The 16,590-nt window shown below is 52.4% G+C and overlaps 1 protein-coding gene across 1 annotated transcript; it reads right to left on the bottom strand.

Annotated features, from left to right (window-relative positions):
* Window positions 1-306: 306 nt before the first annotated feature.
* CAVIN1 (caveolae associated protein 1) lies at window positions 307-15,046 on the bottom strand. Its single transcript, XM_042887898.1, has 2 exons — window positions 14,307-15,046; window positions 307-2,654 (listed from the first exon to the last, which is right to left on the bottom strand). Exons 1-2 carry the CDS (start codon window positions 14,724-14,726, stop codon window positions 1,989-1,991), a joined length of 1,086 nt encoding a protein of 361 aa, XP_042743832.1. The 5' UTR covers window positions 14,727-15,046; the 3' UTR covers window positions 307-1,988.
* Between the last annotated feature and the right edge of the window lie 1,544 nt (window positions 15,047-16,590).

Genomic DNA, 16,590 nt, shown 5'->3' on the forward strand with positions numbered 1-16,590 from the left:
CGTTGCTGTCGGAGCGCAGCAGCGACACCGCACGGAGCGGCGGGGATCGGCGCGGATGGGCGCCCGGCCCCCACCCGGCCCGTGGCGTAGGGACAGCTTCCGTAGATCCGCTGCCCGGGAGCCCGCCCAGCTCGGCCCTTAGCGCCCCCAGGGGCGGGCGCCCGCAGCTGCCCTGTGTGTGGGCACGGCCGCCCTCCGAGCGGAGGTTTCCTTCCGTACATCTGACCCAAAAGCACCCCGTGTTGGTTTAAGGCCGTTTCCCCACCCTGCCACCCCCGGCCCGGCGCTCAGCAGGCGTCATGCTGCTCCTTTACAAAAGAGCCTTTATTAGTTGTGCTGCTCACCAGGATGCAGTCATAGAAAACAATCAGAGCTTTGTCCAACGCGCCCGCGGTGGGCACCGCGGTGGGACCGATGCCCGGCGGCTCTGCTGCGCTGTGCGGGGCTGCAGCGCCGCGAGGAGCCCGCGGGGCCGGGGCACGCAGCACAGCGCAGCCACGGGCACAGGGCAGGGCCGCGGGGTGGGGAGGGCAGGGTGCGTTAGACAACGAGAGGGAGAACGATCTGAGAGGAAAAGCAAATTTATATACGTGGTTATGTCAGCAGCGGTCCCGGCTGCGCAGGGAGGAGCAGGGCCAGAAGGAAAGCGGCACGTAGGACGGTGCTGAGCAGGAGGGATGGGCGCATCCCACCCCCCACGTCCACCCGCCCCGGGGCACCCACGGCTCCCAGGAGAAGCTGTGGGGCCGCAGCCTCCCGCCTGCTCCTGCTCTGCTGCCGTGCGGTGGCTGCGCGTGAGAGCTGTGCGGGCTGAGCCGGGCAGTGCCGCGGGGCTGCGTGTGATCCTGTAGGGACAGAGCAAAGCCGCGAAAAGTGGGAAATGGGGAGGGAAATGCAGGACGTGGGCACGAGCCTGAGCCGCGCCAGAACCCCTGAAGGAAGGAGATGCTCAGAAATGCTCAAGATGTGGTGCTGGACCGGTGTCAAGGCTGCTCGCTGACGGCCGGGTGCCTCCCACAGCATCAGCGCATCCCAATTTCCTCTGGCAACGCAACACAGATGGTGTGGGCTCCTCTGGCACAAACACCCACAGCCACCCTCTGCCTGGCTGGGGTGCACTCACTGCCCACTGATGGTGGCACGCACCGAAGGTGGGGAGCAGCGTCCAGCTCTTTGCATTCCCTGCCCAGCCAGAATTCAGGCAGCTGGGATTTAACTCGAGCTGGGGAGCGTGTGCCCACACTGTTCCGGCGATGGCAGTGCTGGGGTGAGGCAGCAGGCGCAGGCTGTGAGGGCTCTGCAGTCCCAGCAGCAGGTTGGTTTTATGGCAAAGCTGTCCTGGCTCCGCCGCAGTGATCTGGTCCTTGGGAGGAAAGGATGGAGCAGACTGCCTGCGTGCCGCCAGGCTGCTCAGCTTCACCATTATTCTGCCCATTGACAGGATTGCTCCATTCTTCCCTCCCGCACGCTGGGTGCATTGCAGATCCTCTGCTCCTCGGGTGGCAGCTCGGATCCCATGCATCTGCTGTCTGCAGGGACAGCCACTCAGCCTGGCACAGGGAATTGGGGCCTTGCAGGCTGGACGGGCATTCTTGACACCAGGTCTGTGCTCACAGAGGACGCTTGAGCGTTTCAGGTGTACAGCTGTCATCTTGGTTTTAGCACTCTCCAGCTGGGCTGGGTCCCCATTGCTCGGAGCCCTTCTCTAGGTCTGGGTTCTGGAAGGCTCTCGCGCAGCTGTGGCAGGAATGGTCTCCAAGGGTGGTTTGACAGTATAAGAAAACAGTCCTGTGTTCCTAACATTTATGTGTGCTAAAACTAAAATATAAAATACACCTTGTCCTAGCAGGCAGGGGATTGGCATTGGCTCTGCAGGGTATTAAAGATGCTGTGTACGCTTCCCCCCGGGCACCGGGGCAAAGAGAGATCTCAACATGTGAATGATTACGTGTTCGGCCTCCATCCTCCATTCCGTGCTGCTGCCTGCCCTACTCACTGTCGCTCTTGTCCACCAGTACCGCGTCAGATTCCTCTGTGATCTCCAGCAGTGTGTGCATCTCAGGGCTCTCCCCACGCATCAGATCCGAGTTTTCTCCCTCCTCTCCACCCACCTCCACCAGCTCTGTGGCTTTTACTTCCACCTCTCCCTCTCTAATTTTCTTGACATGGAAAGTGAAGGGTGGCACTTTGTAGACGGCTGTCTTGGACCTGGCATAGATGGTATGGTCAGGCGTGAAAGACTTCCTCAGCTTGTCTCGAGAAGTCTTCATCTTCTCTCTCCTTTCATTAGTCACAATCTTGGTGCCCAGCTTGTTCATCCTCTTCTCCAGGTTGTGGCGGGTCTTCTCCAGGTTGTGGCGGGTCTTCTCCAGGTTTTCCTTGGTCTTCAGCTTTGTCTTCTCCATTTTTTCCTTCGAGAATGCCTTCTTAAAGTCATCCACTCTCTTCATGCCGCTCCTTTTGATGCGCTCTGCCCGTGACTCCTCAATAATCTCTTCAATCTCCACCTCTTCATCAGAGGAGAGCTGGATGTGATCCTCCTCTGCATGGTCCTCACCTGCGGGCACCTCCTCGCCTTCACCTTCCTTCTCCTGCTTTTCGCCCTCCTTCAGAGACTTGCTGATGCTCAGTTTGGATGGGAGCTTCACTTCATCCTGCAAGACACAGAGCGGAGCCAGTGAGACACAGCACCCACCTCAGCAGCCCTGCTCAGCACTGAGCAGAAGCACAGCGATGACTCATGGTGACACAAACCTGGCAGCCTCAGGCCTAGGTTTGTCCTCCCCGTCAGAGCTGCTAATAAATTACACTGCTCTCTCCCACTGGATCTCACGGCTCTGCTGTATTTCAGCTCACATTTATGAGCTCTGCACTCTCTGGGCTGGTCCCAGAGACTTTTCCCTTCATCTCCTGGCCCTCTCACAGCTCCATCCCCACCAGTTCTGTCCTCAACTTTCCTGGGGCCTGCAGTGGAGACTCCCCTCCATGTGAGGTGCTCGGCCCACATCCCACGCTATGGGACACAGCATGGACTGGAGGCGACGCCACAGCTACACTCCTACAGCTATGGCTCTGGTGCTTCACGGCTGCTTGTGTCAGCCGGAGGAGGCTGCAATTGTGCTGCAGGAACCCAAACTTCGGGCTCCTGCCACGCAACTCGTTCGTGTACTTATGCCTGTTGCAGAGCCCTGGTTGCACGGCTGGGACCCTGTGGAGCAGCTGGGAGAGGACAGGAGCTGTGTCTGCTGTGGGCACCCAGTGCTGACAGCTGCACCAGCAGCGCTCAGTTTCCCGAGTGTTTTCATGGCGCTGCGCAGGCGCTCAGCTGGGCCCGGCTGCGAGCTGCGAGCTGTGAACTGACCTGCTGCTGCCTCGGCTGCCTCAGCAGGCGCTGTGCATCCGATCCTGCTCGCTGCTGGAGCTCCCTGCCAGGCAGCAGTGGTTTGCTCCCCGGTGCCAGGCTCCTTGTCCCTCTGTGCCTTGCTTAGAGCCCTCCCTGACTTCCTCAGGAGTTTCCCCCCACCTCCCTCCCGCCTCCCAATGCCCACCCAGCACTGGGCTGCAAGTGGCAGCCTGGCTGGGGACCAGGCTTTCCCAGGTCCTGCAAGGAGATGATGTGGGGCTGGGATGCCTCCTGGGGCGCAGCATGTGGGCGGTTTTGCCATTTCACCGCCATGCTTTTCTGAGACTGTATCTGAAGGAGGCTGAGACAGATCCTGATGCACACAGCGCAGCTATACTGCCTTTCCTCAGGACTAAAGGCAAATTCATTCAACTTCTCCACTGCCCTGGGTCAGCCAAATCTGTGATCTCTGTGGCAGAGGACAGGCATGTGCACAGGAGGGGCACTGGAGCCAAGAGAGGGGCACAGGTCTGGGGTGGGATTGGTTTTCATCTGAGCAGCACATAGTGTGCGTCCCTGCTGCAATGAATCACCACTGCGTTCCCAGGACAGGCTGGAAATAGCCCACTGCTGTACAAAGCTGCAGCACACAGCCCCGAAATTTACGCCCAAGTTGTTTTAACCAATGGAGCTAGGAGGGAGAGGCAGGGAGTGCTGCAGTGAGCACAGCCAGAGAACTAGCAGGAGCAAGGCACAGCCCTGCACTGGGAACACACACAGAGCGCAGTGCACTGGGCTGGGGCTTGGAGAAGGCCATGGGAAAGAAGGACCCACAGGTGCTACGGCCAGCCCTGGGGGCAGCAGCTTCAGAAGAAAAGGGCTGGGGTCCAAATACAATGCTGGCTGTAGCTGCTGCATCAAACTGCCTGCTGGCTAATGAGCAGCACAGATGTCAAGAGCCAGGACATCCCAGCGTCGCACAGCTGCTGGGGACAGGGCCTGAAGAGGCACGCTGGCCCCATGTATGTTTCTGTGCAAGTTTTCTTGGGAGGCTGGGGACCTTCTGATGTCTCCTGTGATGCAGGGAAGGAGTGCATGTTTGCCCACCTGTGCACCACTGCTGCTGTGACACGATGTGACATAGCTTTGGTGGTTTTCTCATTCCCCCCCGAGCACAGGACAGCACTGCTCCTTGAACAAGCAGAATTTCCGGAACTGAGAGGGAATTTGAAGAAAATGGTGTAAACAGTGGAAAATCACCAAGGGTCCCATTCCTGGGTTTTGTCAAAGCTGCAAGGGCCAAGGCTCCTCCAAATCGCCACTCAGGATAAATTCTGGAAGGTGAGGCAGCCCACGCATGTTTCCTCCATTCGATATCCCCTTCAGGAGGGAACAATGTTCAGCTCTCAGGGGGGCTGGGAAAGCCCAGAGCCAATGTTCCCCATGAGGACAGCAGGACCACATTCTGCACAACACCTGCAGGAGTAATCCCCCAGACCCATGGAGACCTGCCCTGCCAAGAACATCGGGAACTGCAGCACTTCCTTCCCCCACCTCAACACAATGAGACAGAACAAAGGCATCCCCGCTCCCCTGGCACCAGTGCTGGAAATGACCACATCCTGCAAACCCAGATCCTAATCCTGGTGAACTCCCAGGCGTATGTGCACAGAAAGAAAAGCCAGCACAAAAACTCCCTATCTGCCCAGAGGTAACTGCCTTCCCTCCTGTTATAACTGCGCTTTCCAACACAGCAGGCTGGGCTGCACTAGCAGCACTCCCAAGCATCACCATCTGTACTGCTCTCACTGCATGGAGGCATCCACCCCACCAGGGCCCGGGAGCAGCACTTGCCTTGCTGTTGCACCCAAATTCCCCCAAACCACCCTCGTTCTCAGGCTGCCAGCCCTCACCCCCAGCCCTGACTCTTCCTCCATCTGTAGATCTGCAGATAACCATCTTGAGAACAGCAGTGTTTGATTTGGGTCACTTTCCTGACTTAAGGCCCACCTGCACCAGGTAGCGCTCCTGCTGACACAGCGGGCTCCAGCTGAGTGCACGACAGCCCTGAGATGAGCGAAGGGCTCTGAGCATCCCAGGCACTGCCCAGGGGCTGCGACAGCACACGCAGGCAGAGCAGTGCAGGTCTCCAGGAATCAGTGCTCCCTGCACGTCTGCTGCAGACAAGGACAGAGGGGCCCCACCAGAACGATCCCGAACTGCCCCGGCTTTGCAGGCGGCTGCTGTGCAAATCCCTGCTGAGGGCACAGCTCTGTGCTGCGTACACTTTGCTCCACTCGTGGCTCACCCAGATGAGGCACATTTTTAACAGCAGGCATTCTAAACATGCTATTTTTACTGGGAAAACACTGACCCTTAGAGTGGGAGAGTCCGAAATCCACGCTCTTGGCATCCCCCACATTGGGGCGTTCAAACACTCCCTCCCATCAGCAGATGCAAACCAGCTCTGTTCCCTGTGCCTGAATCCAGCTGGCACAAAGACAAGATTTCTCAGATTTTTATCTCAGCAGAAGAAAAATCCTCCTTGCTTTGTGCTCAGTGTGGGGCAAGTGGTGGCCGTGCGCTGAGCCAGGCCATCAGCCTCTTCCAAGCACAGAAAGGTTCAGCTCCAGCCCCTGCTGGTCCTGTGCTTCTCTCGCCCCACACATTGTGCCACCCCCTCCCACCCCACGGCCTCAAGAGGAGCTGTGCTGTCTCTGTGGCATGGTGTCAGCTGTGTGGGGCTGGGGAGCAGCGCTTGGGGACATTCCCTGCTCAGAGCTGACAGGAGCCCGCAGAGGTACCCAGGGGCTGAACTGCCCTATGCTCCTGCTGCAGCAACACCAAGCTGCTCCATCTGGGCAGAGCAGTGCCTGCTTTGCTGCACTAAGGGGGCTTTTATCTGTGTTTCCAAGCTGAGTTCCCTTGCAGTGAGTCACCCCGTCAGCCCCTTTATGGCCATACACGCATTGCCCGTTGCTACAACACGAGTAAATACTTCCCTTGTCACGGACAGGGCCAATGAGGCACAGAGCCAAGCTGCGTTCCCAGCCCAGCACAGCTCTGAAGGGATTGCAGAATCACCAACAGATAAGAGGAACACTCCCAAAACTGGAGAGGGGCTCCTAGGCTGCTGTTGAACAGAGGATCTCATTGTCGGGACATAAAACGAGTCCCGGGACTCTCACGACTCTGATCTCCATTTTAAAGGTTTAATGGAGCTTTTTTCACACGTGCATGCAACTCACACCTGCAATTCATTCTGTTCTGTTATTTTTACACAACTGTAACGGCACAAACAGTTGAGTTCCGTTGACATGCAGCCATACCATGCACAACACGAGCGCTCACATCCCCAGCTTCTCCTCTGACCACAAAGGGCCGATGCTGGCCAGGCCCAAGCTCAGTGTGTGTCTGCCCTGCCACCCCCTCTGCCTGCCCAGGGCTCTCTACAGCCGAGGAATTGGGGCAGGAATGCCGAGCACCCTGGCAGCAGGCAGCTTGCCAGGGCAGAGCAAAGCCCTGGAGCAGAGCAGTTCTGTGCTCCCGCAGCCATGGCAGCATCTCGGCTGCTGGTCTTCAGGGATGCTGTGCGGTGCTGACCCTGAGTCCGTGTCCTCGGAAGGAGGATTCAGCTATTCCTGTGCAGCTGCAACACTCCCGATAAGCACTCGCAGCCCGAGAGAGTCCAGGGAGGTTCGGATGCCTCCAAAGAGAAAAGCTGTGCTTTGTTTTCAGCGTCTTTGCCTTTGGAGATTATAATTCCTGCATGGCTGTACAACAAATGGTTATTGCTTAAAAAAATTTATATCTTTTCACCGTCCTTGAAAATGAAAGTTTTTCACTGTCAGCTTCCCCTGATCCCCACATTCCCAGGCTGAGTTCACCTTTGCCTGGCTCCTGGGCCCTTCCACTGGAAAAAAAAGCCACGAAGCACAGGGTTTCCAACAGAGCAGCTCTGCACACACAGTACGAGTCCATCTGTGGGCACCTGGAGCCTCAGACATCTCCTGCAGCCCCACAGCACAGCGCTGCGCTGTGACCCACAGCCTTTATGGCTTGAGGAAAGGGGCAGACAAAGCCAGGAAAGTCACTGCTGTCTGAAGTCTGCAGCAGAAGCACAGCTCCCAGAGAGCAGAGCCCAGCACTGAACAGACAGGTGCTGCTATGTCCTCACGAGGCAGGTTTAGTTTCATATCATGCAGCTTGTGCTATTTAAAACAGTAACTCCAAATCATTTCACATACGCCTATAAACTCAACTTTACAGCAAGTCTGAGGAGGTAGGTGCTAAAAGGTCTGTGTTTCAGAGGGAGAAACTGAGGCTCAGAATACTGCAGGGCTTGCCCAGTCACAGTGTGACTCTCGCTGAGCCACCTGCACTGCTTGCAGCCCTTCGTGCAAAGCGAAGGACAGCGCCTCCCTCCCTGCTCACAGAGGCAGCATAAGACAAGTCCCGCAACGCCTGCAAGAGAATTACAGCTCCTCACCATCCATTACAACCCTGGCAGCAAGCAGCAAGCAGTTAGTCAACAAGCAGAGGCATTTCTGCCAGCTGGAAGCATCAGCCCCGCGGGGCTAAATGCTCATAGCAGCCGCAAACAGGCGAGAACACAAAGGCACAACAATCAGCGGCTCTCAGAGCTTCGGAAGAGGTTCAGAAAGTCTTCGCGGATGCCCCTCCTGGGGCCCTACGGCTGCTGCCTCCTCTCATGTCTTCTGCTGATTTGGGCCACGGCACTTTGGGCAGCGCTGGGAACTGCTGCTGGCGACGGCTCAGAGCTCTGCCGAGGACTCAAAGGGCATTCTCTGCTTCTTCTCAGGCTAAGGTGAGGAAAATGGCATTTCAATGGCCGGCAGAATGAGGCGTCATGAAAAAGCTTACCTATTCCCCACTGGCCAATCTGATCAGGAATGACGACAAACATCATCCAGATTAGTAGAAGAACAAGCAGAAAGAAGAGGCACGGTGGTGTGATTTAGTAAAGGGAGAAGCTAGGTAGCAAATTGTGACAGCAAAGGCAATCTGCAAAGATTTTTGGAAGGAAGGTATCTTCCTGTTAGCTGCACACCCTGGGAGGTGCACAACCCCTGCTGTGATTTCAGACACACTCCTGCTGAATGCTGCAGACTCTGCACACCGCTGTTCACAGAGTGATTTGACATCAGTTATGATGGATCTCTGTTTTATTCTCACGAAGATGAAAGCAGAATTTTCTTCTACGTGTAATAGCATGAAAAGAGAAAGATTCTAAGTCTATGTTTGCTAACACGAGCTGCAAAGATGGCAAAAGCTGGGTATGGTTCCAGACCTGCATCCATTCGGCTCTGTCAAAGCACCAACAACACCCTGAACCACCCCTGCAACACCAGCAGCTCAGACACCCACAGCAGCACCCTAGCAAATACCTCACCCCAACATCAAAGCTTCTTTCTTTTGCTGAATGTATCCCCAGGACACTGGGTGGTTACTGGGAAGCCCGAGGAGCAGCTGACACACAGAATTTACCCTTTCTCATTCACAGCCTTGGGTTTGACTCTCCTTTTCTAAAGGTTGGACAGATCTTTTTTCCAGCAGGGTCAGGAAAGGTGCAGAAAGAGAAGCTTTGACTCCTTGGCACAGTCAGAAGTCACCAGAAAGCTGCTGCAGAAACAAAGGAAAAGATCTAAAATATGAAGGGAAAAAGCCAAGTGCTGAAGGGATGAACTGGTTCATTCTCAAGCAGTACCTCCCTGACTAGCAGGAGTCATTTTATCCTCTGAAATCCTGTGTTCTGTACAGTCTTTTTGGCATCATTTTCTACAAGCACTCCAGTTACGTTATCTGCTGGAAACTCTCTTAGAAGGCCAAATATTCTCCATTAGCCGCTGAGAACGAGCAGCTTGGTGCAGGCACTGGAGTTACCTCAAACCTGGCGGTGAAGAGACAGGGAAGAACGGTGCAGGACGTCCTAGCTGAGAAGGAGGCTGTTTGGAAAAATGCTTCTGCCTAACAGTGAGTCAGACGAAAGGCAGGGCTGCAGGAGACAGCCAAAGAAATAGACGTCTTTTTTTCTTTCTTTTTTTTCCGCTGACAGAAGGAAAGGGGTTTGGTCCCACTGTCAGCCTGTTCGCACAGGTGCTCCTCCCGAATAAACCTGGCCCAGCTGATGAACAACTCCACAGCTGTTTCTGAAGACAAACCAATAGAGGTGGAGTTTGACACGCAGACACATCAGTGCTGATACTGACATTTGCATCCTCGAGCAGAAGGCACTGACTAAACATCCTGCGACTTTTTATTCTAAATATTTCATTTTCCCTCACTGACACTGAGCATCTCTGTCTCTGGTCCCTGTCTTATCCTGCACCTGGACAGCGCTGGATAAGATCTTGCAGAGCCACACTTTCCCAAACAGGGCCAACGAGGGCGAAGCCTGCTGCCTATCAGCATTGTGCTTTATGTTGGGCACAGGCACAGCCCAATGCAGCAAAGTGGAAATTGGCCCTTTGCTCTAAGAGAATTTATTGCTGCACAGCTCAGTATGGAACTGCAGCATGGAGAGGATTTCAGCAAACACTGGCTGCTTATAAATAATATCTGAGCAATGAAATATTAAAGCAGTTGATTCCGAGCTGCAACAGAGAAAGCCATGCTCCAGAACTGCCTTTTGGTAGAAAGAGTCATAATCTGCACTAAGCAAAATCCTGGAAATGAGCTGTTAACATTCAGGAACTCTTTAGATGCACAGTGGAGGCACAGCCTCCCACGAATCATTTTGAGATTCACATAATTCAGCAATATGCAGGAAATAGAAAGGAAGCTTTGCACGTCGAGATGTCAGCACGGTGCCCCTCACACTGGAGGGAGATGGCGGTCTGAACTCAGGGCTGCAGCCCAAAGGAAACAACTCAAACCATGTTTCCCTCCTTCCCATAGGATGGCACTTTCCCACCGCTCCACGAGCAGCAGAACAGAAGCGAAGATGCCACAGTGCTTTTTCTCTCCACCTGCAGCACTGTCCACACGGAGCTGCCGGAGGGCACCGGGATGCTCAGAGCCTTTCATTCTGGCTTCCGACTCCGCCACCGCAGTGCGTGGGTTTGCAATGCGTCCCTCCTCCCCAGGATCTTGCTGCTCCCATCCGTATAAGGCCTACTGGAGGCACAAAAGCCAAACTGTGCTATTTATACCGCTGTTAGCAGCCTGCCATTGTACAGACTGTGTGCATTTTCTGCCCGGCCCTTCCCCAGAGCAGCTCCATTTCACGCGGGGCTCTGGGCAGCTGCGGAGTTCACCAGAGCGCAGTGAAGCCCTGCAGGAGCTTCTGGCCCCGCAAACCGTCACAAACATCCTTCTCTGATGATGAAGCTGCCCATCAGGAGGCAGACTGCCTCTAAAGTTTGGCTCTCACGTAAGTCTCCAAGTAAGGGACCAGCACGTTTTAGAAACACTCGATATGTCTGCTGAGCGCTGCGAGCCTTGCGGCATCTGGCTGTAGCAAAAACAGGCCATTGGCATTTGAAGGAATACATTTAGTTGTCAAAAAAGAGTTTGGAGGAAATATTGCATGCTTACGTAACGCTGACACGTGCTGCTCGTCAGATGAACGGGGTGCAGGGTGTGCTTCGAGAGCTGCCGTTACCTAACATGAACTGCAGTAACCACCCCATTTCTATCTGTAAACAGGAGCTCTGGGATGAATCACCCCATTTTGCTGTATTAGCAGCCACTCCAACTCAGTTTGATGTGCTGTGCTGATTTCTCAGCAAGGCGGGAGCCAGGGCAGAAGGCAGAGAGGCAGCACTGGCAGCTCTGTATGCGCTCCCTGTGGGCACACGCAGCCATCTGACATCCAGCCTTTCAGGAAGGAAAGTCCTGTTTACAACAACACTGAGTTCAAAAGAACATCTGACTGCCGTCCCCACTCACCCTGAAAGCAAGCAGACAGAAGTGCTTCAGGCTCATCCAGCAGCTCAAGCCGAATAGCATTTCATTTTCTCTTCCTCCTAACCTCTCCTCTAGCACAGCAAAACACTCGTGTGCAGTTCGACCTCTTCTCTCAAGGTGCCCATTTGCACTCCTGGAACGACTGCCGGAGACGCAGCATTGATTGCTGGGAGAATAACAGGATCTGCAATCTGTAAATGCTGATTTGTCCTCAACATCTTTTAACTCTCATAACGCTGAATCATGCAAAATTAAATCTGTGCAAAACGGTTTTCTGTTCAGCCATCTTGCTTAAAAACAGCCATCGCTGTTTCATGTAACATTCTGTGTCGCTTAAGATGAGTTTCTCTCTCGTTACCCAAAAGAAAACACTGGTAAATCTTTGCCTTTTTATCCACAACTGGAAATGCAGTTATGCAGGAAAGTTAATCACAGCTTTCCAAAGGCAGCTTTCCCTGAGCAGTCATAATCTCATCCACTGTGAGAGAAGTAATTAAGTCAACATGAGAGAACCTCGCTTAGACCCTGATGGGTGCTGGGCCTGAAGAACCGAAACACCGAATTAGATGGGAGTTGCTTTGTAATGCGGCTGTTTGTTTCTACAGTAAGACACAGCTCGGAAAAACAGCGTAATTTCCACATGTCAACTCGCACAGTGTGGGCCATCCCTGAGTTTTGGCTTTATGGGCTGTATATTGCAAAACTGCGTTGATGATTAAGACTGAGACACGGGAGGATATTAGTAAAAGCAGGGAGAATCAGCGGGGTGCAGCCAACAAGCAGAGTTTGATGGAGGTAAAGCAGCAGGATGGCGTCCCCACCGGGTGAACACCTCTGCTGAGCGCACACAGCGAGCATCGCTCCTGTCTGTATGGAGCCAAATCATGTCAGTGCATTGGCATCATCTGTTTTGCATAATCCCAGCAGCAAACCCTCGTCGTTGATGAGCCCATTATTACCGGCTGTGATAAAACACAGCAGTGAATTCGTTGAGACAAAAAATTGCGCCCTGATGCTCAGTGTCTGCTGTGCAGTTCCCAGAGTCAGACTGACAACTTTCTGAGGAGCACCATCTTCCCATCACAGCAAAACGCAAACTCGATTCTTTTCCTCTCAGAAAAGCGAGGCAAAACAAAATCTCCCAACCCAGAAGCAGAACTCCCCAAATCCTCCCAGATGTTTGACTTCCAGAGAACGTTTCCACCAGAAAAGGAGATTCTGACACAGCGATTTTTTCTTACACCAACCCCTCCTGCCAGGTCTCTGTACGGTTAAAATGACATGATGAACTTCTCATGGAGTTCAATCTACAGATGAATGCATCCATTGAACAACCACCCATTTTCAAAGGAGAAATATTAACTCCTGTAGCTCTGACAGACTGCAGACTGATAACGTTTAGAAATGTTTTCTGCTGAACAAAACTGTTTCCATCATTGCATGCAGGGAGGGCTGGTTACACTGCTGCTCTGAGCGCATTCCTTGTGCTCTGAGGCTTGCCAGCACCATCCTCACTGCATGGATCCATCTTTGTGCAGCAACGCAGCACAGCAGTGCGACAGCTTTATTACCACATTAACCTTAACACAATCATTTCTTCCTGGTATTCACACATCACAAACCCATAATGGAGTTTGTTTTTGGGTGCAGTTGTCCCAGCCTCATCGTGTCTCTGTTACTTTTGCCCTGATGCCATTCAGAAGCAAAATTGTTTTTTTTAAATTCAAAGAAAAATTTTACTCCATACTCATGAGCAGCAATGAACAGAAAGGAGCAGCCCAGAAAATGACAAGCTGCAAATATTTTGGATGCTTCCCCTGCACTCAGCAGTTTGCCAACTTCCTACCTATTTCCATAACCCACACGGAATGTTTTGTAAAACAATTTCCTTGGCTCTTCTCATTTTGCACCGTTTGTTGCCTCTGCTGTACCTCCAGGTTCCATTCTCCCTTTCCATGGGTAGGTCTGTCCTCCAAAAGCCTTACATAAAGAGCGTGCGATAAATAGACACAGAACTGGTCAGATTGCCTGTGGGGTCTGAGTATGCTCACGTATTTCAGTCCTTCATGCACAATAAAAGTACAGATGCTTATGCTGTGAATCAGAGTTGCAGAGGCCCCAGCACTTGCCAGATTCCTGAGCTCATTATCATCAGTTCTCCCTTCAGACACTGTAGTAAGAATTGTTTCCCATTTTGTTCTGGTTTTCTTCTCTCTGTGGTCAGCAGTGGACATTTCTCTATTTGTCCCTGACACTGTTATCAGCCCTGAGGCTCCTAATGGAATCATTAACTATTTCACTCACTTTTTTTCCATGGCCCAGCACAAGAGTTTGCTCTGATAAAGAGGAGTGACTCCAGACAGGAAAAGAGAGATAAATATATTCCTTTTTCTTCTCTTCCTTAAGATTAAAGGAAAAATCCACCCCTCCACACAAGCTATGAACACCAAGCAAACCAAAGCTGTTACTGTAATCAGACAACTAGGAGACTCAGGATGTGCAGCTCACATAAAAAGAATGTGGAAATACATGCAGGCACGAAGGCAAAGGATTTCTGACCTCACAGACCTGTTTGCTGTTTCCCCCACTGTGTGCCTGTCCCACCAGTGAGATCAGCCCCGATGCTCACTGCGCCCGGCGGTAAGATGAGTGTCACAGAGGAAACATTATTGCTCTCCGACTACAAAAGAAGTCAGCAGGTAGATTTACCCCCCTCCTTCACCCCCCATAACACCGAACATTCCTGCCCCTTTTTCAGTTCACAGTACATCGGGTTATTGTAACACTTCGGTCCTCCACAATAATCGCTCTGGGGCATTTGGGCTATCTTCATTAAAGCTCCTGTTAAAAAAGTAGCAACTCTACCTTAGAGCACACAGACGACATTAAAACATGAATGAGAGCAACTCCAGACCCACGTTCACGTGGAACAACGGCCAGGCAGGGGAGCTTGGGTGAGGAACGGACCGTGCAGCGAGTCAGAGCCAGCGGGAATGAGAACAGCCACCAGCAAGGGTGGAATTCTGCTCCTTACCTGGTAGATCATGACTTTGAAATTCCTGCGCTTCAGGAGCTCCGCTTCGTTGGCCTCCAGCTTCTTGATCTGCCCAGCCTGCTTCTCCAGGTTCTGCCGGACGCTCTTCACGTTGACGCTCACCTTGCGCACTTTTTCCAGCATTTTGTTCACGGTGTTACTGGTGGTGGTGTGAGCTTTGGTCAGCTTGGTTAACTCTCCCTGGATGCTGACCACTGCACTATCCATCTCTTGCTGTCTTTCCTCCAGCTGTGTTTGGGTCAGCTGAATCTGATCTACTGCTCCGATGATCTTGTCCAGAAGGGTCAGCACCATCACGCCGTTGATCTGGTCTGACTTGATGGGCTCTTCGGGCATTTGCTCCTCGGAGGCCTCAGAAGCAGTTGGTGGTTCGATAATTTGCAAAGTAGTATCCTCCATGATGGCTGGGGAGTCCTGGCTAGGAGAGCCCAGAGAAACTGCCGCTGCAGGGAGAGCAGGGAAAGCTGAACCCGAGCCTCAGCTAAACTCTGCGCTGGGAGACACGCCAGAAATGGAGAGTGCAGTGCGTGGATGTCTGTGCTGAAATTCAAATGGCACAGCTCTGCAAAGCTGTCCGGTGAAACTGCCCTGCGAAATTTTCCAGGCTTGCAGGTCATTGGCTGACTCCACCTCAGCTATATAAAAGGAGCCCGCTGCCAAATGCCTGATGGCCCACCCTCTTTGAAATGATTAAAATAGTTGGAGGGCTGGCGATGGCTTTGCATGCAAACACAGGCACAGCTCAGCAAGGAATGCAAAGCTCTGAAACTCCGGCAGCCTCTCCTTTACCATAAGTCTAAAGGCATTACGTGCGATGAGAGGAAAAAACAAAAACATTGGCGCAGGAAGCGGCTGGAAAGAAACATTGCAGCTGTGTACATTAGAGCTTAAACAATTGCACACGTTCAAGTTCAGCTGGAAAATTCAGATCTTTTGCCAACTGTTGGCATTTTTTTCCAGTACTTTGAGAGCTTGGTTTTCACTACTTTTAAAAAGCAGCTGAAATTCAGAGTAGTTACAAAAAATAAACTCTGGATCACAAAATCACATGCTTCCATGTGTCTGAATACGCACAGCAGGAATGTGCACGATGTGTACAGTGAGTGCCACAATGCTATGCGGGATTTTACACAAAAGAAGTAAGTGTAATTCATCCCTGAAGTGAAGCCGATGGCCACTCCTACCTAAAAGCAGCTGTCTCTGCTCTGCAATCCTCTGCTTACCAACAAATCCCACCACCAGGCTTCAATGCAGGACATGCTGCCACGTACGCCATGCAGAAATGTACTTCTAAGGAATACTCAAATACTCTGTGATACATTGGGCATCACTGATAAAACAAGCAAACCAATCACCTGATCAGTTCAGAAATTAATACAGTACATAAAGCTTTTGAAAATGAGGGGAGAAAATCATCCTATTTTGCTAACTTTAACCTTGATTTTGGCACAAGGCAAGTCATGGAGTCTTACAGTGTTGGCAGAAGTTTATGGCTTGTGATACCACCATCAGCTTATTGCCTTAAAAGACACTCGTGACGTGCTCCCAAAGTGTCTGCAACAACCTGGTACGACCAAGGAGAGGAACGCGATGAAGGAAAATTTCTATCCTGGAAGTGTCCCTGGATGGGATCTCTCTACTTGTACTGTTGGTGGCTCAGCCAGAGGAAATCACTGCTGTGAAGCCTCTGCTGGTGTGGGCAGCTGAAACCCTTCCAGGTTCAGCTGGAGGGCTGTGAGCAGACTGGGAAGGCTGCAGGTTCCCTCTTGCCCTGTACCTTGATGACAGCAACCCATGCTCAGCACATCCTGCCTCGGGTTGGGGTCAAGCCCACTCTTGACATTTGCCCCTGGCAGGCAAATAAAATAAAGGCCCTACAAAGTTTGGTTTATCCAGGTTCATACCTCAAGCCAGTACTGGAAGAAATCCTTAATTCCTAGCATACAAGCTGGGAAATCCACTACACACAACAGATGTATAGGATCATTGTTTAATGAGGACTACTTGCTGCAGTTAGCACTTTCTGTGCCCCCGTGTTCTCTGCCATGTGACAGCTTGCTTTTCAATGCTGTTTACCCACAGCACACCATTGATCTGGATTTGGTTTCAGAAAGTTGTGTTGTGCAGCTTCCACTATAGGTATTATGTCATGTATTAAAAATAGCTTGCTTTTCTACACCCTGTTTTTTTCTGGAGGGACCTTTTTCCTGAGCATTTATTTCCAGTGTTTGGTGCTGATGAGTCAGTTCCATGTAAAAATCCG

Source organism: Lagopus leucura, unplaced genomic scaffold (genome assembly GCF_019238085.1).
Source record: "Lagopus leucura isolate 7727_CA_CO unplaced genomic scaffold, USGS_WTPT01 Super-Scaffold_100126, whole genome shotgun sequence".
Classification (NCBI taxonomy): Eukaryota; Metazoa; Chordata; class Aves; order Galliformes; family Phasianidae; genus Lagopus; species Lagopus leucura.